We start from the raw sequence: 23,837 nt of genomic DNA, 5'->3' as shown, positions 1-23,837 counted from the left end.
CTAGAGAAAATAGAATTAGGCTCTCTAAAGTGCAAGTTGTAGATTCTAAAACGGAAGAGCCAAATGGATCAATTTTTAAAGCCAATCAAATTGATAAGAAACTATGCATTGCACTTTTGAGTTCAGACTATCCATGTCCTAGATATCAATCCCTTTATCAACCTTGGAATAAGGAACAAATTCTATTTTGGTTCAACCATTTGAAAACCACAACTTGTGTTATTGCTAAAGCCCTCCTCTGCCATTTTGAAAAGATCGGATTATGTCAAGAATAATTAAAAGCATTAAAACTTCTATATGTATTATTAATATATTATTGGTGTTCCTAGTTGTAACACCCTAATATTTTAAAGGGTATTACTGATAGTAGAGACTAAATTAATTTGATATCTCATATAAACAATCAAACTTTATTTCAATTACTCCAAAGTACAATACCAAACTTTCAAACTTTAAACAATATAGTCTTCACCATTGAAATTTCAACTTATAAGTTTTACACAACATAATCTTCCCAATACAAATTTATTATTTTTACAAAAATCCCTGAAAGTTTTTCCCCGCATCTCTCTCATCTCTAAGCTTTTTCAACCGCATCTGCAACATTATCTAATCACATATAACATGAGTTATATGATCATAGTACAAACAAATAAGGGTAAGCCAACCATATCATAAAATCATTAAACTTGTAATAAAAATATTATAATCATGTATTTCTACAATTGATAAAATATCATTATTCCGATATCATTAATTCATCATTATCAAAATCATCTTTCCCATTTCCATAAATCTTACAAGTGTACCATGCTTACTCATGAAGCCTTATGGTCAGACCGCTCTCTGCCTGCTTCCTTAAGCCTCACTTATATACTATGTCTTACTTTCTGAAGCCTTATGGTCAGACCCCTCTCTGCCTGCTTCTATATAACTTACGAATCATATGTTTATGTCAAAGCCTTATGGTCAGACCACTTTCTGCCTGCTTTCATAAACCTCACGTGTTACATTGCTCATACCAAACTCTCATGGTATAACTCGAACATACTACTCCCGGTAGTAAACATCATTTCATAAGTAATGATTTCTCATATCCACTCCAACATTTCATAAAACCAACAATTCATACCCTCTTATCCACCTAACTCAATCATGTTCATTCTTTAATCATGAATTCATAATAACCTGTTTTGGTATCAATAAATTAAACATATTTCCATATATCATGCTTCATATTATAAACTCATTTTGCCCATAACGAGTATAATTCAACATATTTTCACCAAACAAAGATCATGGATCAACATATCATAGAAACTACATATTAAAGTCTGGGCTCAATGTAATGATAAATAAAATATATATGAAATTTTTACCATGATAATATTATGCATCTACAATCAACTTGTTTTATTTTATTTTCATCCTAGTAGAGATTTTTTCTTTACCCCAATTGGTCACCGGAGAGGACCCAGATGTCTGAACGCATCAAACTCACCTTCGACGCCAGCACATATGACTAGTCACAACTGACTGGACCAGGCCAGGGCTGCTCTATGATCAGGGATGTGCCAACTCAGGTTTTTAAGGTTCCTCTATCCTACCAACAAAGGGAGGCCCTCAATAATTAATCAATTTATTTATTTAATTTATCTACCTTGTTGTCTTATGCTCTAAATCTAAAATGTCTAATTTTAATATTTTTACTTCCTCTCAAAACAACCTCAAACAGTACCTGTATATCTATTTAATACTCATATATAAGCTATTACAGAACTCTTACTCCAGACCTTCCAACAAGATCAATTTCAGCCAACAAACTCATTCAATAAATTCATCACATCATAACATGTACAATTTAACAGTTTCAGTTATAACACCCAATATAATAAAAGTCATAAAACAGTTTCGCAAGAGAACACCAGTTCAACATTCGTATATTTATAAATTCATACAAAAATAATTAGTTGCCCTTACCATCAAAATAATATTAATATAAAAATTCAGGGGAAACAAGAAGTTGAATCTAGCAGAGCCGGTTAGACAACTTCTCATCCTTCCACAAAGATGAAATAAAAAGAATAGATAACACAATAAAATTTCTGGGGAAACAAGAAGTTGAATCTGGCAGAGCCGGTTAGACAACTTCACATCCTTCCAAAAATACAATATAAAGATATAAAAAAAAAACAACAAAAGCTTTGGGGAAACAAGAAGTTGAATCTGGCAGAGCCGGTTAGACAACTTCTCGTCCTACCAAAAATACAATATAAAGATATAAGAAACAACCAAAGTTTTGGGGAAACAAGAAGTTGAATCTGGCAGAGCCGGTTAGACAACTTCTCGTCCTTCCAAAAATACCATATAAAGATATAAGAAACAACCAAAGCTTTGGGGAAACAAGAAGTTGAATCTGGCAGAGCCGGTTAGACAACTTCTCGTCCTTCCAAAAATACAAAAGAAACAAATAAATGTTCTCATTCAAAATTCAAGACCATACAGCAACAAAATACTACATATTCAAGATTTAGGATTAGAGAAAAGCAAAGTATAGGAGTGGCTTCCCTTACCTCTATTACAGACTTAATCTCCTCGCTCTCTGAAAACTTCCAGAATATCCCCTTTGCAATTAGAAATTCTTCCAACTCTCTTCTCTCAACATTTTTCTAAGTTCTTTGGTGTAAATTTTCAGCCTCCCCCCTTGGCTATTTATAGTAAAAAAATTTACTATTCATTTTTACTATTCATTTGTACTATTCATTTTTTTATTCATTTTACTATTACAAAAATAATTTTTTATTTGCAAATTGGTGAATTCTGATCTCAAAGCTACGTGTAATACTTATCCTTTCCAAAAATAATTTTTTTTTTCTTTTTACTATTCACTTTTTACTATTCACAATTTATATTCATAATTTACTATTTACTATTTTTTTTTTAATTTTTTTTTTTATCTAGTATCTAACTTACAAATATTTTCAAGGATCTTACACTAGTGACCCATGTGCTTTTTACTATGTTTTCTATTTTCTTTTCTTTTATGCAGAAACCCACCCTGATGCACCAATAATTGTTAATTAATACTGTAGTATGTGTTTGAATAATAAGTTGGAACTTATACCCGACTATAAGTATGTTAAGCATCACTGGCTCCCACTGCTATTCCTGCAAGCTCTCCCACCTGCATAATATTAACATACATGAAAAATACATACCTATAAAATATAATTCTTAAAGGCTTTTGTCCTGTTGCCTTTGTAAAGGATCCCAAGGAACCCTGAAAGGGCAAGGATAAAATGTTAGTGAATGTGTATCCTCTTCAAGTATTCCAAGAGAAACAATAAGAGAGAATAAACTAGGAAACAAAACTGAGAGAAGTGAGCATGTATAAGCTGAACACAAACGAAAATCACAATGCTGGAATCATAAGATCACAAACCATCTCTTTTGCAAACCAAATTATCAATAAGGCTAAAAGAGTCAATCAAACTACGTATTGATAAATGGACTACAGGATTTATCCCAGAGTCTCAAGTAAATTGACAACCCAATTCTAGTTCATGTTGCAGGAAGCCAATAATTGAAAATAAAACCTACAATTTCACATGATGTCTAAACCGACCCTCTGTTTTGGGAAGACTATGAAAGCACACATATTATAATTCAATTATAACAAGAATAGTTAAAACAATTATTGAGCATCATCAAAATTTTAAAAGAAAAACATTAAGAGAAGGAAAGAAACTCACATTTTGAACATTTTGAACAAATACAGTGTCTTTGGAAGAAGCTGAGCCATGGGCACCTTTAGTGTCTTCCTCCTTAACCTTACCCTCATGAATGCCTCTAATATTATTATCACCATCTTCTTCTTCCTTCTTCTTGAAAACTCCAACGCAAAAAAAGTTACATTATTAAATCTAAAGCTCATTAAAAATGAAATCAGACCTCCTCATTATATTACCCTCACACAAACACACCCAATATGTCAAGTAGGGCACGATGCACAGGGAAAATAAATTTCTTCATACCACTAACGCATCTTTAGAGATTTTCCATATTTATATACATTGCAAAATGAAGGATGATACAACATGATATGAAGATACTATGTAAATTACAAGCAAAGAACTACAAACAGAGTATTCAGAAAACAAAAACCTTATATTTTCCCTTTTACAGTCCCAGCCTGAGTATTTTTATGCATTGAATTTTTCACATGAATGAAAGTATGAAAATTTCTATGTCAAGTTTGTATAGTTGATGAGGAAATAAAGTTCATAAGAATTCTTCAGCATATACAATTTCTATAGGAAATGAATTTTGGAATTTGATCAAAGCATTAATAGTGAAAATTCATAAATTGTTCAAGTAAATTAAATTATGAATTAGCATAATGTTTTGGAGGAGATTGTGTAACAAAAAAATCAGATATCGAAGAAGACCTGTTTGAGAAAGTTTACTAGCTTCTTCACTTCAAAATTCTCAATTCTCCTTCATTTTGAGTCAACTTAACTTCTAAAGCTTCCACCTGTGAGGAATATATTGTTAAGTATGAATGTTTAGCATCATTAACATGAATTGAAGAGCTAAAATAATTTTTCTCCTGCATTATGAAATAGCTTCGCAGAAATATGTAGGCTCAGAAAAAGAATGAAAACAAGCTCCACAAAAGTAAGCCCGATGACTGAGCCTTGATATTATTCATCACGCTGATACGAGATCCAAATATACCCACCAGAACACATTTAGGAAAGACACACCCAGCTATTAAAAATTAATAAGAAAAACAACGACAAAAAACAAAAAATGGACAGAATCCTTCATGATATTAATTTCAATGGAAAGCGAGAGATACAGAGAGAGAGAAAGCAACTTCTGGTGAGAAAAAGGTAAATTGAAGCGGGAAAAAGAAACTAAAATACAAAATGTTTGCCTCAGACCCTCAAGAGAACTTCTTTAATCGATGCAAAAACCCTGAATGAACCAAGGAACCCTACAATGGACCGATTAATCGGTGGAAAAAGGGTTTTAAACGGTGGAAAGGGATTATAATTGGTAGAATGTGATTATAATCGGTGAAAGATGTAGATTGGAGGTGAAATGGTGTTTAAATGAAGTTTCAATCGGTCAAAGATGAGGAAATGAGGAAATGCGGGAGAAACCCTAACCTGAAAGTGAGGAAGATGCTCTGTGATGGTGAAGGATGAGCTCTCGAGCCACTGAAATCTCGAGGAAGACGACGCACAGAAATGCTCTCTGATGTGCGAGAGAGAAAAAGAAGATGTGAATGCTGCTTTACCCAAACGCGAAAAAGAAGATGAGAAACGCACAGTGAGTGAATGAAAAACGCACACAGTGAGTGAATGAAAAACGCACACAGTGAGTGAATGAGAAACGTGAACAACTTGAGCTTTACCCAACTACCTCAACACGACTGAAGGGCAATCGAAATGAAGTTTTGCACTGAAGAGAAAGTACAGCGGGAAAAACAAACCGAATACATGAAATAATCTATGTTATAATAATCTATACCGGTGCTGAATTTTGACAGGTATAAAAAATTGCTGTATATTTTCCACTAATGATTTTATTCTTTAAATGAATTTTTTATTTTAGTTTTGGTTAAAAAAAGAATAACTTTGTCTTATTTGGTATAATTTATTAATAAAAAGTATGCACCATCTATTTGATGTTACCAAGAAAAAGGGAGATAGAACGAAACAACTTGATCCAATCGAATGATATAAAAACAACTTAAATGAAAAGAAAGATGAATAATTAATACCAACAAAACCATCATAAAACCCATTGGCCTCATAAAGTTACATGATGGAATCAAGGTCAAATCATTATTACCCGTTTACTATTGAAAAGTACAAGAACAAAGAATGTAATTTTTCATAAGACGTAACATTGAAGTTTGAGATTTGGTGACTATTATTGAGTACTGTGAAATGCAACATGTTCTTGAGTTTAGTCCCATAGGCCATTGTCAGGGTAGATAAAGTTAGACATATTATAAGTTGTCTTTCCATCAGGTCCAACTATATCATAAGGTGAATCTTCTCCAAATTCACTTGGCATTGACTTCCAATAAAGACTAGGTTCCCACTCTGCTTCTTTAAGCAAATTCAATATCTCTTTTGATACAATCTTGCTTCCCTCATTTGTCAAATGAATTCCATCACTGAGAAATAACCAAATCACTTGATCAAAATATTCAACATTTTCAATTGGGGGCACAGGAAATTAAAGCATATATATTTATATACTTACATGAAGCAAACATCTTGCCAGTTATCGATTTTTTGAATAGCAGACCACAAATCAATGCCTTTGACATTCATCTCATGACACACCTCCATACATGCTTCTGCATATATTCTACAAGCTTCGTTTGTCCTCTCTAGCTGCCCTTGTGGATCACTGATTTCACTCCAACAATTTATTCATCCTTCTAAGATCATGTCACAATTCTAAAAGAGATATAATGAATAACAAATTTATTACATGTTGTAAAGCATTTGTGCCTCATTGATGGGAGGAGTGGTAAGAAATATTGTGCGAGTCTTGTCAGAAAGGTTCTGTGAATAATTATCAAACTTATCAATATAATAAAGAAAACCTAGTTTTGTGCACTAAGAACTTGATAAATATTAACAACGAATGTTTACCTTCACATGCATAGCAATATTTCTCATATTTTCCTTGTATTCTTCTAGTGGAACATGAGGACCAATGCCATTTGGATTCGGTATAGTAGAATCATTTCCGCCAAAGTACACAATCACCAGTGATGGTTGTTCTTTGGCATCCTTTGTTAAAAATCATGGTAATACCAATGTTATGTAATTAAGGATCCTATAATAATAAGTTTTTGCAGAGTTCAATGTTGAAATATCTTACCCAGATCACACAATTTAAAGTTGTTTTAGTGATATTTTGAACAATAATTTTTTGGCTTAATACCATTATTGGTCCCAATTTTGGTTGTGTATGTTCGAAATAGTCTCAATTTTTTTTTCTGTTCAATCTAGTCTTAAAGATCGTAATTTGTGTTCAATTTAGTCATTTTTGCAAACGCCGTTTAAATCGATAACGATCAAATGTCCAAATGTGCAATGAGTGAATGAGATGTGATTTTTTGGTTGACGTGGACACTTTAAGGCATAGTGAGGTGGATTTATGTTTTTTTGAAAATATATTTGTGATATTCAATGAAACTCATCACTCTTCTTCTCTCTCCCCAACACTCACCAAACCCCAATCCTCCGGTCTCTTCCACTCTCTCAAACTCGCTGCTTCAACTTCTCTGACTCGGGCTCCCTACCACAAACCTCCCCCTTTGTTCTCGATAGAGGAAGTAGCCTCGTCTGGTTTCCCTAACTCTTCCCAAACATTGACCCAACCAAAATCCACAATTTCATTCCCAAAAATTCCTCCATCACCAAACTCAAATTTTTATTCTTTTTCCATAATAAAAACAAATATGATCTAAATGAAGCTATCCTAAGACATTAAAATTTACATTCCATTAAGGGAGGAGAGAGAAAGGGTAAAAAAAAATCAATTACAGGTGAAAAAAGGGTGCTTGTTTCAGTCGGAAACAAGGCAAGTCAAAGAAGAATCCATATTTACCACAATGTTTGGCCTTCTTCTTCAGAAATACATTTTCGAAAAAAACATAAATCCACCTTATTATGCCTTAGAGTGTTCACGTCAACCAAAAAATCACATCTCATTCACTAATTGCACATCTGGACATTTGGCCGTTAACGATTTAAATGACGTTTGCAAAAAAGACTAAATTGAACACAAATTACTATCTTTAGGACTACATTGAACAGGAAAAAAAAATTAGGACCATTTCAAACATACCCAACCAAAATTGGGACTAATAATGGTATTAAGTCTAATTTTTTTAATATAATTTTACTAAAATTAATCATTCTCTCAATAAATGCATTATTTTATTAAAATAAAGAGAATAATTAATTTAAAATTAAATTAAAAAATGATGTTTCATTAAATTTTGAAAATATTTTACAGTAGACATAGAAAATGAATTTACATGAATAGGCATTTTGAAAATTGTGATGATTACCGAAATAGTATGTTGAATGGAATGTTAATGTACATTTATGGCGGTAATATTTATGGTGGTTTTCGAAACCATCTTAATTTAAAGTATTGCAATAAAAAAATAACAAGTATAATTTACACCATATTTTAAATTATTAATGATAAGTTCTGTTCAAGATATTACGTGTGCAACAAGTTCATCTTACCTTTAACATTTAGATGTTGAGGTTCATTTATTTAAACTTTTCATATAAAAAAATGGATGTGGGAAGTTCACATTATGAAGGGTAAGAAAATTAAGCTGAAAAAAGGAGAAAATCTTTTTAAACACAGGAATTTAGCACTGAGATTATGAACATACCTTGGGAAAAATTTTATCCAAAACCTCCAAAGCACGCCTTGAATTCCATGCAGCATATCCTCTCAAAACTATATCAGCCTTTGTTATGTACGTCGTACGATGCATAAATTAAATTATCAATGACAATGTATTATTAGTTCTCAAATGCATTTATAAGTGTAAATTCATTCAATTATCGTTCTCATAAATTTAAATAAATTTAAGGGTTTTTAATCATTCTGATGCAACTTTTCTAATTTATAAAAACAAGTAAACTTTTAAGAATTATAAAAAATAACAAATTGTAATTCAACGTTCATGAAGTGTATTCGTGAGTATAACGTTCCAATTCTTGATAATCTTGTAATTCTTAGCAACGGTTCGTTTTTTACCTACCTCTATAAATAGAGTTCTTTCCATTCCCAAAATATACACATAAATTTAAGTTTTCTCTTTCATCTTGAACAAAAATTCTTCTTAGTTTTCTTCTATCTTTGCTATTTTTAACTCTTATATCCTGGGAATAAACTCATATAAAGTTTCTTACTACTTCTGATATCTTTGAATATTTTTGAGAAGTTCTTGTTATATTCTATGAGACTTGTGCAATACACCACATATAAGTTTTTAAGAACAATAAAACTACACACCTCAGGAAATATTGTTTGCGATTTTGTTAGTCTTTTTTACAACAATTTTAAGGACTTATATGTCAGTATACAGACACAAGTGACTGAAATCTTAGTCCTTTGGTTTCTGATCTTGTTACTGTCCAAAATTAAAAAGGCATGGGAGCTAAACATGTGCTTATTGTTTTTTCCTTTTGAGTACAAATCCAGTTCATGAAATGTATGGTTGAATGTTTGAGTTGATCCTGGAATGATGGGTATAAACTGAAGTACTTTAAACGTTTGAGTTAATAAAGTGTAGGTGTTTTCTGAATATAAGATTGTACATTGACTATGTGAAATTAAGTTATATTACTCAGTGATTCAAGATTAAATATGATGGTATTGGGTTCCTACATTGGGGTTGAGGATGAAATTTTGTTTTAAACTGAAATACTCGGTTATGTTTTGTTCTAATGCTTAACAAGAAATTTCGGTAAGCTAGGGGTAACTTATGAGAACAATTTTGGGTGATTAATTCGTGTTTGACAACTTAAGTAATTCTATATGTTAACTTTTGGAATAAACATTAAACTAGCTGGATTTTATCGGGAAAATGTATATTGAGAAAAAAGTCCATGTTGGGTAATATGGTTTTGCATTAATAATTCACTTGAATAAGTTTACCAGAACTAGTATAACTTGAATGAACTAGATATCTAACACCCTAAAAGGGCTATTTGTTGGGTAATTTGACCTATAAAAGTCGTAATAGAAATTATGGGTTTGTAACACTAGAAGTAACTAGAAATGCATAAAATGAGAACATACACAATTGCTATTGTTACTCTGTTTGCATAAATTAGTTTTAAAATGTTGCATCAATGTTCAATGTAGTTGAAATAGGTACAGATTTCGGGAATGTTGGGTTATGGGATTCAAAGCTGATTGGACTTGGTTTTGACTAGTTAAATGAATTAAAATACTTTATATGAGCAGTGTGTGATGATTGTTAGATGATATTGCAATTTATTGTCCTATTCTATTTAGATTGCAAAATCTTCATTAAATGGTTGGTATGAACATGAGTTACTTTGTAATTAGATGATTGATCTTACCGTTGTGATGGAATCATGTGTTGACATAGTTGAGATTGATTTGTATTCTGGATGAGCTAATTAGAGTTCTCTAAGTTAGTAATTGCTATTAATTATGTGATTTTCTTGACATGGAAACTAAGCCCAACACCATTTGACCTTACTTATGATATTAGAAGCTTTATGGGATTTAACTTCTAGCGGATAGAGTAATTGCTATTAGAGAATATGTCATTACATGTTTGTATATGAATGACATGTTAATTTTTGATACATGCAATGAGATTGTCGCTATAACTAAATTGTTTCTAGGATCAAATTTTGAAATAAAAGACACGAGTGAAACCAATGTGATTTTAGGTATTAGAATCATAAGAAAGAGAGATAGTATATTAGTATCCAAAAAATAATAAATTAAGAAACTTCTTAAGAAGTTTAGGTTTTATGAGTTTAAACCAGTGAGTACACCTTATGATGCTAATTCTAAAGTAATGAAAAACAAAGGAGAATCCATTTCTTAGCCTTAGTATGTCCAGATAATCGGAAGCTTACTACACTTGATGAGCTTTTCTAGACTTGATATTGCTTATGCAGTAGGTAGACTAAGTAAACACACTCAATGTCCAAATCGGGAACATTAAGATGCACTTGCTAGACTTATGAGATACTTAAGAGCTTCAATGGATTATGTCATTGACTATAGTGGATTTTCTGTTGTACTAGAAGGGTACAATGATTCTAACTGGATCTCTGATTCAGATTAGATAAAATTCATTAGTGGTTATGTATTCACACTTGGGGGTGGTTTGATTAAATGGAGATCAGCCAAACAAAGAATTATTGTAAGATCAACAATGGAATCTTGGCAACATTTCATTTCTTGGCCATGGTTCTTTTTGCACCTAGCTCTATAAATAGAGCTCTTCCCCAATCCCAAAATACACAAAAAAAAATTAAGCTTTCTCTTTCATCTTGAATGTAAATTCTTCTTAGTTTTCTTCTATCTTTTGTTATTTCTAACTCTTATATCCTAAGTATTAAATTTATATAGAGTTTCTTGTTAGTTCTAAGATTCTCGATTATTTTCGAGAAGTTCTTGTTATATCTTGGAGGACTTGCACAATACACTACATATAAGTCTTTAAGGAAAATGAAACTACAACATCAAAAAATACTATTTGTGATTTTGTCAGTCTTTTTACAATATATAATTTTTATAGTTTAGAAACTTCTATGGTTAAATGTTACATTGTAGAAGAACCTAATAAATTTTGATTAAAGTACGTGCTAAAAATAAATTCTGTAAGATCTCTTGTCAAATGTTGACACTTGACAAAGTAAGGGTTGGTATATATTATAACCAAATATTGAAAAGAAATATTCTAGGTACATTATCTGTGTATATTAAATAACATGATTGAGATAATATCATATTTATTATGTTTATAGAACCATTATGAAAGAGAAAATTTCAAAAACATAAAAAAATAGGTTTCTTTATAATAAGACTTTTCATGACATGATTTAGATGAGAAATTATAAGCATGACTTGCAAATAAACTCAAATTGATTGTGTAGTTCTAAATATGAAATTAATAATTAATTATTTTATTTAGTCAAAATTTTGTTAGTTTACAAAATTGACCACAATCTGTATTTTCGGTGAAAAAAGGTGAAATAATCTTTGTAGTAAATAGATAAATCGATGAAGAAACTCGGTAAAAGTTTATTTAGAACTAAATAAATTGTTAATATAATTTGGCTTGCTTTATAAGGGAAGTCATAATTAAATCTATCATTATCTATTACATAAATATTGTTTGATATTGTAAAATGAGTATCATAAGCTAATTTTATTTTAAAATTGAGTCTTAAATTCACAGGTGCAACGAAAAGTCTAAAGGAAAATTCATCACCTTTTTATGTACAAGAAAATATTCTCTAATAAAAAAATTAGAAGTGTTTTTACTGTACAAGTATAAAAATTAATAAAAAAAATATTATAACTGTTCAACAATAACTATTTTTATACATATTTCATTACAATTTAATTTTTTTGTGTCATGATACTTATTTTTTTCCATACTATTATTAAAGACATAACTTTTATAACCACTGATTATATTTAGTTAGACTATTGATTTGTTATTAAATTAAAATAATTTCATTGATAAAACATACAATTGTATCATCTCTTTAATAGAACTATAATAGCAGCATCCACAACTCTCTAACTCTTATTCTTATAAAATTATTTATATTTTACTCCATTAAAATTACATTCTTTTATATAAGTTTAATTACTTTTGGTCTATTTTTTGTCAAAATAGTTTAAATTAATCTTCCATTGTTTTAGTCTTAATTAGGTTTTAATTTAAAAAAAACGATGTAATTTAGTCTTTCTATTAGTACTTCAACAACAACGTTAAAAATATTTCATGTATCAGTTTAGTTTTTTTGTTTTCATTTTAAATTTTTAAAATTTCTTTTATTTTTTTAAATAATTTTAAAATAGTTTAATAAAAATGTCAATTTTAATAAAAAATATAATTATAAAATTTATATAAAAATGAAATTTAGAAATAAAATTATTTCATTTTAGAAAGAATTATAAATGAATTGAATTAAAATAACAAATAGATGAAGTGAATTGAATATAAGACACATTGTCATGTTATATTGTCATGTGACACTATACATAACACATAGATATTATTTTTAAATAAAATAAAAATTAAAAAAAGAAAAAATAATAAAAAGACACATGTCATTTCTTTAACCTTATTTATATAATATTAATGAAAATCATCAAATTACATTAATTTTTAAAATTGAGACAATAAAAATTAAAAATTGAGACCTGATTGAAAATAAAAAAATTAAGAAACCAATTTGAACTATTTTAAAAAAATCGAGTCTACAAAACTAATTAATTCTGTATAAAAATACAATACATAAACATAAATATATATAGACACACACGCTAGTATAATATAATTTAACTTGAATTTACTAGTCTGAGCATGAAAAATTGATTGAGGTCGTGTACTCTTTGTATTTTTTCTTGAAACAATTGGATGTCATGTTATGCATTATTCTTTGAACTCCTTAATAATTGACCTTATCCTTCCACACTAATAATCTTTCCACTTGCAACCAAATATTACTAAGTTGAATATATTTTATATCATATATTAGTGTTTTATTCATAAATGGGTTCCTTCACCTCACAACCTTTTTCATACGTGCACTCTTCATTTTGTGGGTATCACGTAAATGGCTAAGTTTGTCTCTTAAAACTCAAATAAAACAAAAGGTTTAAATGTATTATTGTTCGCATATATTTAGTTATTTTGCTTTTGGTTTCTATATTTTTCCTTAATTTTTTTCAGTTTTTTTTCTCGACAAACTTCATTCATTAATTATCACCGTAACGCAATCAAATTATGCTATATGTCAAATTTTTTATTGTCATTGTTCAATAGCTTAAGTGTATCAACAAGAGATAAAACGTTTGTATTTTAATAAAATTAAGGACTAATTTACAAATAATAAAGCTTAAAACCATTTTCAAGTCATAAAAATACATTTTAGTCTAATAAAAGTCTCACCAGTATATGTTATGATAGAAAAAACAATTTCATCAAAAGACAGAGTAATACATTCAATATTAAGATATTGTGTATTATTCTTAAATTGGTATTCATCCAAATTTTACATTAAGTGATAAAAAGAATAAAAAAATTACTATAAAAAAAAATGAAAAGTCAGTTTGAGTAAGCACATCACAACTCAATAACTTGTTTTGAGTGTATACGAGACTTAATAATTATGTATCATGAAAAAGTTTTTTATGCCCTAGAATTCCTTGAAGGAATTTACAATTTTATCCTCAGTAACATTGCATGAGAGAATTTGTAATTTCTTTTTTGTAAAGATTGTATATCGAGTAATAAACTAGTTTAATTGAATATTATCCATTAAAAATAATTCACAATTTTTATTTCTCAAAAAGATAAAATGAATAATTTTAGTCTATATAACAAAAACTGACTATTGATATAAATATATAATAATCCATGTATAGTTTATTATGCATGTACATATACACCACTCAAGGCAAAAGAAAGCAGAAGATTAATATTTGAAGAGTAAGTAATAGAAGAAAAAGGAAATATACCTTACGAGCATAGACATGAGAAAGAGTAGCTCCCCAACCTTCATAATAGCTATACTGAACAATGGAAGATCCAAACAACACAAACTGTGGTCTCGACGGTCCTATCATCTTTCTTTCTCTTTCCCTTTCTCAACCACAAAAACAAACCAATACAATGTTGCTCAGAATATATATGCACGCTGTAGTTACCCACGTGTTAGGTTTTTATATTAAAAAAATCATCAAAACAAAAATCATGTCGGAAGTAACAGTTACTATCAATGGAGCCAGCTCAGATCTAAATAATGATCAATCATCAGAGGATTTTAAAAAGGAGTACACGTGAAATGTTTCAGAGTTTTGTTTTCTTGAATTTGAAAATATGCAATTTGTGATTTTCTTAACTTCACAAGTGTTTTTTTTTATATGAATAAAATTAATTATCTTCAAACAAATTTTCAATAAACAAAGATTGATTTTGACTATGATCGATTATAATAAATTATTGAATACATAATTTAACTTTTATGGTTGTTTCGAACAAACTTTTAATCTGGACATATCGTGAAACACGTTACATAGATTAAAATAATCGACCTAGTTTAATGTCATAGAATTCATTTACCTAGAAGGGTTTTTTCTTTATATGTCCTAGAATTGCTATGGCAATTGGCTCAATCAAAGTGCATATATAGTCACTATTTCATTCCACTCAAGGTGAGAAAATCCAGTGATAAATGATGCAGACATGTGGTTCTTATTTCCTGTTATTATGTGATTATTGCTTCAAGGTTCTAAGAACTGGAGCAGACAACTCTATTCCCATTGCATAGTTTCAAGGAAGGTCCAGTTGGAGACATTCACATTGCTTCCATCAGGGCCAATTGGATCATAAGGTGAATCTTCTCCATATTCAGTTGGCATTGACCTCCATTGAAGGCTTGGTTCCCATTCTGCTTCTTTGATCATCTTCAATATCTCTTTTACAACCACATGGCTCCCCTCAGCAGCAAGATGAATTCCATCCTCCCTATCAAACACCACTCAAAAAAAAAATGAAGGATAACAAGATTTGAATCTTCTAAATTAAGGTGCATGTCACTATGAATTACTCAACACAGTGAATCATAGGAAGATTTCAACTTTTCTAAATTTAAGAAGCATGTGATTAATCAAGAATGCATACTTACGTGAAGTAAACATCTCTCCAGTCATCCCTGTTCTGGAGTAAAGTCCACAGATCAATGGCATTGATATTCATCTCACGGCACAGCTCCAAACACGCTTCTGAGTATATTCGACAAGATTCGTTTGTCCTTAATTGCTGCCCCGGTAGCACACTGGTTTAAAGTCCAAATTTTTGCTCACACAGTCTAATTTAGATATAAGTTCTAAAAAAGAAAGAAAAATCAAAAGAAATACGAATGTTTGTACATGTTAAATCTAGTTCATTACTTCTATGCACCAATTCTTTGGCTACCCTTGATATGGCTATATTTGTCATGATATAATCAGTATTGACCTGAGTGAAGAAATCACCAGCATGTAGTTCTCTGCCTTTCCTCTTTTGTGAATTTATAAAAATGAAATAGCAGTTAGATTGAAGTCAAAACCTGTATCCAGTAAGGTGTGCCTCATTGACCGGAGGTGCAGTGAGAAATATGATGCGAGTCTTCTTTGAAAGGCTCTGGTAATCACAAGGATGTGTCAAACATGGCAGTAATAACTAAAAGGTAAAAAGATAGGGATTCTGTAAAATATACTTGAAGGGTGAAGGGTTTCTTTCATGTAGTAATAAGAAATGAGAAATGTGTTGTTTTTACCTTCACATGGGTACCTATCTTTCTCATATTTTCTATGTATTCTTGGAGAGGTACATGTTGACCACGGCCACTTGGATGAGGAAGAAGAGAATCATTACCACCAAAGTACACAATAATCAATGATGGTTGCTCGGTGGCATTCTATGTTAAAGAAGATGACAGATCAGAACCTTGTAAAAAACGTTATAAATTCTGATAATTGAGTAGTTCATTTTAGTAGATTACGTATTGTAAAATTCAGAATAATCTTCCTAACATGTGACAAGATTCATTCAGAAGAAAACATGAGGATATCTTGTACCAAGATTTTTTACATCATTCTGTACCACTGTCCATTTCCAAGGTGCCATTTTTTTTCTCAATGACCACAGCAGAATAAGCAGTTTTTTAACATTTGTGATGGAAGGACAAAAGATTGAAGTTGAAGATGGAGAAAGAAGAGGTACCTTTGGGAAAATTTCATCCAGAACTTGCACAGCACGCCTTGAGTTCCAGCCAGAGTATCCTCGCAGAATTACATCCGCCTATGTCATATCAAGGTGTAAAGTTAAACTCATTGACAATCCAAGTCATAAAAAATAAAAGCAAATATTTCATTCAATTACTGGCTGAAGTTTAAACAAATTAAGACATTTTATATGCTGTGATCTCATGTTAATCTATTTGATATAGTCTTTTTGGTCTGTAGTTGGATCTTATTCTAATAATACCAAGGCCTTGCACTGAAACAATAAATCATTGGTGGGTGGTGAGTAGAGTATGACCACCATTTCCATAAAAAAATTTCAATATGGTGATTTACCGGCAGCAAATTATTCATCAACAGTTTAGGTTCACCTATTCATTTTAACATTTCTTGACATTAAAAGAATATGGAATATTTTCACAACACCAAACTTTTTTAGGAAAATGACACTCTTCTTTGCCCAAATAAGAACCTTTCGCACTGCTTTCGATCTTAGTCTCAAATAAAACACTACCCCTTTTTGTTTATCCAAGGAAATGCCGACCAAAATAAGCAATTCTCAACGTAGTCTCATCCAGTAACCAAAAATAACAAAAACAGCTCCATCCAACTTCACGGAAAATCATAACAGACAAAGAAAATTATTCATCCGCAGGGTCAATGCATGAGAACCGTACTCTAAACAAACCAATTCCTCGGATCCAGATTCTCTGCATCCACTTTTCAACTCATTAAATGAAATCTTTCAGAACTTTCACATGAAGATCTGGGCTCAGTTCACTTAAAAAACACACATCTGAAATGTCAGCCATCCATTCCTCATCCTAATATTATAAATAAATGTATTGAGTGCCTGAAAATGTGGCAGCACTGAATTCATTTGCTCATGTCAACGCTCGTCTGATCAAATAAAAAGCAAGAACAGAAACAGAATACTACAACCTTCACCCAGTGAGATCTATTAAAACTCCAAACATTAAATCCTAAACTCTAAATTTGCTAGAATAACCTTAACCTTTAGCAAAAGTTATTCACTTTCCAATGCACAAACAAGAGTTCTGCGTGAGCTCAGTTGCAATGCAAACGCACCCAAAATCATGTCACGTGTATCTAAAAGTTATCCAAGACCAAGAACAACTCTATTTACATATCCCCATTACTTAGTACATTATTAGACTTACATGTCTGAGATAGTGTCCGTTCTGCTGATATGCTCTAAAAGATTTAATCTTTAAAAGGCTTGTTGTTGGAGTAAAGAAAAAGGCCATTTAATAAGGTAGCCTTAATTTTGATACTCAAACGGGCTCATTTGTTGTACCCTCTTGGTTAAATCAGCTACGTCGAAGAACTTCACAACTTAACAATTCATAGTCACGCATCAAAAGTCTAAAGTCACAGTCTTTCACAGTTTGACTCCCTCACAGAAAGCACTATACTGAAAGGTACATGCACACATACCTTACGAGCATACAAGTGAGCAAGAATGGCGCCCCAACCTTGCTGGGAATAGCTGAGCTGAACAATGGAAGAACCAGAGAGGACGAACAAGGGTCTTGCTGGTCCCACCATCTCTTCTTATTTTCTCCGTCTTGGATGAAATTGGAACAGATCCGAACCCCAAGACTCAGATTTATATTGATTGAACGTGTTGGTTCTTATTGAGTCAAAGCATTGAATGGTTGGGAGGTTCCGTAACACACTGGTTAAAGAGCCATTATTCAAATGACGCTGCATTTTATGCACTTATCACAAGTGACGGGTGCCAAAAAACCTTTGCATAACCGGATACTGGCCCGCTAAAAAATCGGGTCATAATCGTACGATCTCAAATAGGAATATGATTAAAAAACAAAAACATATGTATACTGGATACATGTCTAATAATCCATGGTATATACTAGATAATGGTACAGTACAGATATTTAATATCTAACCTCTTTATACTCAACTTAATATTTATTATTATAAATTTTGTTTGAGTGTATTCTATACTAATTATGGAATAATTATTTAACATTTAATTTTATATTTTTTATTTAGATTTATTAAATTGAAATTATTTCAAAAAAAAAAGTAACTTTTTTAAAATTTATATTTTGACATAATCATTTAAATTTGGCTTTTGATAAAGACTTATTTATTAGTATGCAATTTTATTTAAATTGTATTTTAACATTAATTCTTATATAAATTTATAATTTAAAGATTTATTTTTCAATAAGGTTATTTAAAATAAAATAAAAAATAAAAATATTTATGAGTATTAATGATTATATACGAGAATATATATATATATATATATATATATATATATATATATTATGAGTATTAATGATTATATATGCAAATAAAAAAGTAAATTAAATTAATTCATTTTCATCATACTTCAATAAATATACCAAACCAAATAAATTATAAAAATAAAATATTTATAAATAAATTAATTTACAAATGATAAATTATAAAAATAGTAGAGTTGGGTTGAGTTGACATATTTTCAACTCAACTAAATACCCAATATAAGTCGTATTTGAGAACCCTGAGGTCATATTGCTCACATGCAATCCTTAAGCACGAAGGGATCCAGCTAGGGTTGTTTGGTTTCTCTTTTTCTTCTTATAGACTTCCCATTGTATCCACCACTTTTAGTTGAAAAAAAAAGCTTAATAAAAAAAATCATGCATCTTAAAATACCAATTTGTTAGAGGAAAGAGTGTGAGGAGAAAGAGGAAAGAGATGAAAGATTAAAAAACTCAAAAAAAATAAAAACAAAAAATTAAAAGTAAATAAACATAAAAATTGTAAAATATGACATTCACCAAACAATATTAAAAAGTAGAAAAGTCAACCTTTTAAAATTTTAAATAAAATTTGAACTCAACTAAATAAAAAATACTAGAAAAGAATTAAATATTTATGACCTAATAATTAATTTCATCCATAATTAATTTCATTCTCTAACATCTTCCATGGAACTAATTCTACTTATGTAACAATCGATTTCACCCTTTCCAAAGACATTGAATCGATTTTAGGATCAGTATAATCGATTTCAATTCTTTTAAAACACATAAAATTGATTCCAGAAATTATGTAACACACACAGAACTAATTACAAAAGTTATATAACACATACATAACTGATTTCAGTACCCCTTACATATGCAGTAGTTGAATTCCAAAATAAAGATAGTTGGTCCTGGTTTTTGCAATCATTGGTTGAAGACCTTGGGAGCAATGAAGTTTGTCGGGCATACACGTGGATGTCTGACCAACAAAAGGTACATGCACTATTTAAATTATTTTATTATTCATAATTTATTAATCATGTGTGTTTGATTAAAAAATTGATGTTGGCAGGGATTGGTGCCAGCTATCCAAGAGCTTTTGCCTAGGGCAGAACAAAGATTCTGCATCAGGCACCTTTATGCTAACTATAGGAAAAGATTTTCTAGTCAGATATTGAAGAATTTGATGTGGAGGGCTACCACAAGTACATACCCTCAAGCTTGGGAGAGAGAGATGTTGAATATCAGAGTAGTGAATGAAGAAGCATATAAATACCTCACAGCCATTCCCCCAAGGTACATTGTTTCCCTTACATGCACAAAGATTCTGCATTACTCATGTTTGATAACCCATTTTCTTCATTCTTGTGCAATAGGTATTGGTCAAGAAGTAGGTTCAGAACTCAAGCAATGTGTGATACTCTAGATAACAACATCAGTGAAGGTTTCAACAGTGTTATTGTTCATCCCAGAGCAAAATCCATTATCACCATGCTGGAGGATATTAGACTGTATTTGATGAAAAGATGGGCCACGAACAGAACGAATGTGGCATCTATGGATTTCGATGTCTGTCCAAAGATCAAAAAGAGACTTATGAAGGAATGTAATTTGTCAAGATATTGGATCCCAAGGTAATATTGTTCTTGTGCCTTATTTATGTTCATATCCAATTGTTGATGTGCCTTATTTATGTTCATTTATTCAGCTGGTCTGCAAGAAGGATTTTTGAGGTTAGGCATGTTTCAGTCATTGGGAACAAGTTCACAGTGGACCTGGACAATGAAGAATGTAGCTGCAGGAAGTGGATGATCAGTGGCATCCCATGTTGTCATGTAGTTGCAGCAATGAACTATTCAAATGTAGACTCGGAAACTTTTATACCAATTTGGTTCAAGAAATCCACATATGAAGAGACATATGCGTCCATCATCTATCCTGTGAATGGCCACCTCCTATGGGAAAAAACAAGTTCTCCTGATGTACTGCCACCACTTAAGAGGAAGATGCCTGGGAGACCAAAGAAAAAAAGAAGAATGGAGCCATGAGAGCTAACTAAGGATGGGACCCAAATGACTGTTGGTGGGCACAGAAAGAAATGTAGCATATGCCGTGAAGTGGGGCACAACAAAAAAGTGTACCCTTTACGTCCAGCCATCATAGAACCAACAGAACCAGCACAGGCACAAAGTTCACAACCCCTTGCACCTTCACAGCCATCAAGTCCCCAATCTCCTCACCCACCACAACCAACTCAAGATTCCATCCCAGATTTAACTCCACCAATAGGAAGGAATTACATGCTTTAAGACAAACATAACATCTCTCGAATATGGACTGACCATTATCACTATTCACTTTAACCTTAACCGTTGACCCTGGGTTACTTCTCAATACCTCATGTGCGTAGTCATAAATCCTTCGAAATTGTTCTTTAAAATCCCCTTCACGTTAACTTGATGCCATTAACTTCGCCCTTCTTGCTTTAGAAATTGATACATTGGTGTTCCATTTCCTTAATGCTTTAGTACGTATGTCTTGGACCCTTATATTAGGATTATCATGTAAAGACTTATCTATTTCATGACTCAACCACTTATTATTCATCATTTTAATGTTCAGTTGCCTGCTGCAAGAATGAACATCAACAATCTTCCTTAACTGCCAAATCTTGCGTGATGGCAAATACCCATTGTAAGCTACCCATGGATACTTTTTTTGCCCACCCATGCATCTCACCCTTACCCTACGGTTATCATTTTTTACAAACTTAAGAGCCCTCCCAGCATGAATAGCATAACTTCTAATGGCTTCCTTAAACTCATCATTATCAGTAAATATAGTACCAAGTTCCCATTTGTAATCTGACATTGACTTCTTTTTCCCATATGTAGGAAAGGGACCTCTACTTGGTCTGTCCTCAGTGTCATCCTCCTCACTTCCACTATTTTCTGGAGTTAACAACACATTTGACTCCCATTCATCATTTGACAACCCCCTACCATGTCTTTGTGCTTCGTTATCACTGTCTTTCATCATGTATTCTAAATCACTATTGTCCAAACCAATACCCAAATCACCTACCTCCTCCAAGTTCTCTTCACCAATAATATGTGCTTTGTCCTCAGTATCCAATTGCATTTCTTCCTCACTGTGCAGTTCTACTTCTTCCTCACTATGTAGTTCTACTTATTCCTCACTGTGCAGTTCTACTTCTTCCTCACTATGCAATTCTACTTTTTTCTCCACTCCACCCAGTTCCTTCACCTCCCTTGCAGCCACTCCCTGCACCTCCACTACACCCTCTTGGTTAACCTCCACTTCAACCACTTGCTCCACCCCTAGTACACCATCATGCTCCACCTCCACGCTACCCTCTATGTCAACCTGCACTTCATCATCTCTCTCCAAGTCACGACCACAGTCAAGAAGACCTTCCTCAACCTCCTGTTGCACTTCAATAGGACCTTCTACACCAACCTCAACCCCACTACCCTCACCACTCTCTGCAGGCCCTTGGCAAAGGTAAAGAATTTCATTCTCATTTTCTACAACCACTACTTCACTCACTTTATGTACAACATACAAGTTGACTTTCCCCAACAATTTTCCCACATTCATCATGTTCATAGCTCCTTTATCGTCATATAGCTTATATAAAACATGTTCAATATTGTAATATAACTCATCTACTTCAATGTAACCCAAATCTTTAAGTGAACCTACTACTCCAAAATAGCTCCATGTATCGGGGTCAATGTCCCAATAACATATCTCCCTACCTATATAATTAAAGGGCACTTCCTTTATCAAGGTCCCACCGTGGTGGACCACTACCTCAAACCTATCGTTAGACATCCCTACACTGCAAATGGAAAAGGGGGACCACTCATTAACTTAAATTAACACCATGAGACCAATTTCAACACCCAACGCCAATACTTTTTCCATAAACCCCCCAGCACGCGACAAATATAATAATATTTTAACCCATTCCATCCATTACAAAACAAATACAGAATCCACCAATTAAAGACAACAACAACATAAGTACGAACACTAATGCAATCAGTAACTATAACAACAACATAAGTAAGAACACTAACCTCACCAGCACTGACGAACGAACCACGCTCTTCGACGAACCACGAACTTGATTTCACCAATAATCAAAATCTGGACTCTTGGAAAGCTGATTGTTGAACCCTAAATCGCCCCGAAATCGTGAGTTGATTTTACCCCAAATGTAATATCGCTTTAGTTAATCCTAAAATTATTCTTAACCCTATCTTTTAAATTATTTTAAATCATTTTAAATTATTTTATTTTAACACATATAATGAAGTCACAGTGCCACCACAACCAAAACTGTACAACTCATTAGTTTTTTGCCAGCAGGGCAGGTGTGCCGTTAGTCTTTTTAACGCCGTAACCAAAAATGACTAACGTACACCATTTATGCGAGAAGTAGGATGTTTGTGAACTTTTGAAAAAAAGGAGGACAACTTTGAACAGACCCTACAAACCGAGGGACCAAAATAGGTATTAAACCTAATATATATTTGTTTTCAAAGCATTTCAATTGGTTGTCTTTTAAAAACCAAAACTCATGCAAAATCAAAATAATCAGATAATTAGAACTTGAAAAAAGACAAATAATTTATGCAGATCAAATTAATAATTTTAAGTATTTTTTAAATTGTGATGTTTTTAATTAAGTTTTTATTAAAAAAATATGTTCTACAAAGTATTTAAAGTATTTTATTATTATTTTTATCTAAATATTCTGTTTGATTTTGTGATTGTAACATCCCAAAATATAGCATAATACTATATCATAGATTAATCACATATAATAATATGATAGATAACTTCATAGAGAGTTAATAAAGTATTTTAACAGTACATTTATCCAAAATAACCATAAAACTAAAAACTTTATAGAGTAACAAAAGTATGATACAAAAA

General features: G+C 31.5%; 2 protein-coding genes and 1 long non-coding RNA gene across 11 annotated transcripts; all 3 read right to left on the bottom strand.

Moving 5' to 3' along the window:
• Positions 1-389: 389 nt before the first annotated feature.
• LOC108326873 (uncharacterized) lies at positions 390-5,521 on the bottom strand. 9 transcript variants are annotated; one of them, XR_008246959.1, is made up of 5 exons: positions 5,431-5,521; positions 5,175-5,296; positions 4,449-4,534; positions 3,753-3,884; positions 390-3,280 (listed from the first exon to the last, which is right to left on the bottom strand). It is a non-coding gene; the product is annotated as an uncharacterized LOC108326873 (long non-coding RNA). The 9 variants fall into 9 exon arrangements; XR_001832014.2 differs by having other exon boundaries at positions 5,383-5,508; XR_008246961.1 differs by having other exon boundaries at positions 5,423-5,441.
• A 258-nt stretch (positions 5,522-5,779) lies between these two features.
• Positions 5,780-14,692, bottom strand: LOC108326872 (GDSL esterase/lipase CPRD49). The gene is made up of 6 exons (XM_017560463.2): positions 14,314-14,692; positions 8,450-8,527; positions 6,681-6,821; positions 6,517-6,590; positions 6,283-6,432; positions 5,780-6,193 (listed from the first exon to the last, which is right to left on the bottom strand). Exons 1-6 carry the CDS (start codon positions 14,419-14,421, stop codon positions 5,980-5,982), a joined length of 765 nt encoding a protein of 254 aa, XP_017415952.1. The 5' UTR covers positions 14,422-14,692; the 3' UTR covers positions 5,780-5,979.
• A 95-nt stretch (positions 14,693-14,787) lies between these two features.
• On the bottom strand, positions 14,788-18,296 carry LOC108327833 (GDSL esterase/lipase WDL1). The gene is made up of 6 exons (XM_017561551.2): positions 18,040-18,296; positions 16,562-16,639; positions 16,116-16,256; positions 15,906-15,979; positions 15,483-15,632; positions 14,788-15,322 (listed from the first exon to the last, which is right to left on the bottom strand). The coding sequence occupies exons 1-6, from the start codon at positions 18,148-18,150 to the stop codon at positions 15,109-15,111; spliced, it is 768 nt and encodes a 255-aa protein (XP_017417040.1). The 5' UTR covers positions 18,151-18,296; the 3' UTR covers positions 14,788-15,108.
• Between the last annotated feature and the right edge of the window lie 5,541 nt (positions 18,297-23,837).

This window comes from Vigna angularis, chromosome 2, assembly GCF_016808095.1.
Source record: "Vigna angularis cultivar LongXiaoDou No.4 chromosome 2, ASM1680809v1, whole genome shotgun sequence".
NCBI lineage: Eukaryota > Viridiplantae > Streptophyta > Magnoliopsida > Fabales > Fabaceae > Vigna > Vigna angularis.
The sequence above is the reverse complement of the archived record's forward strand: the minus strand, read 5'-3'. Positions and strand labels throughout refer to the sequence as shown.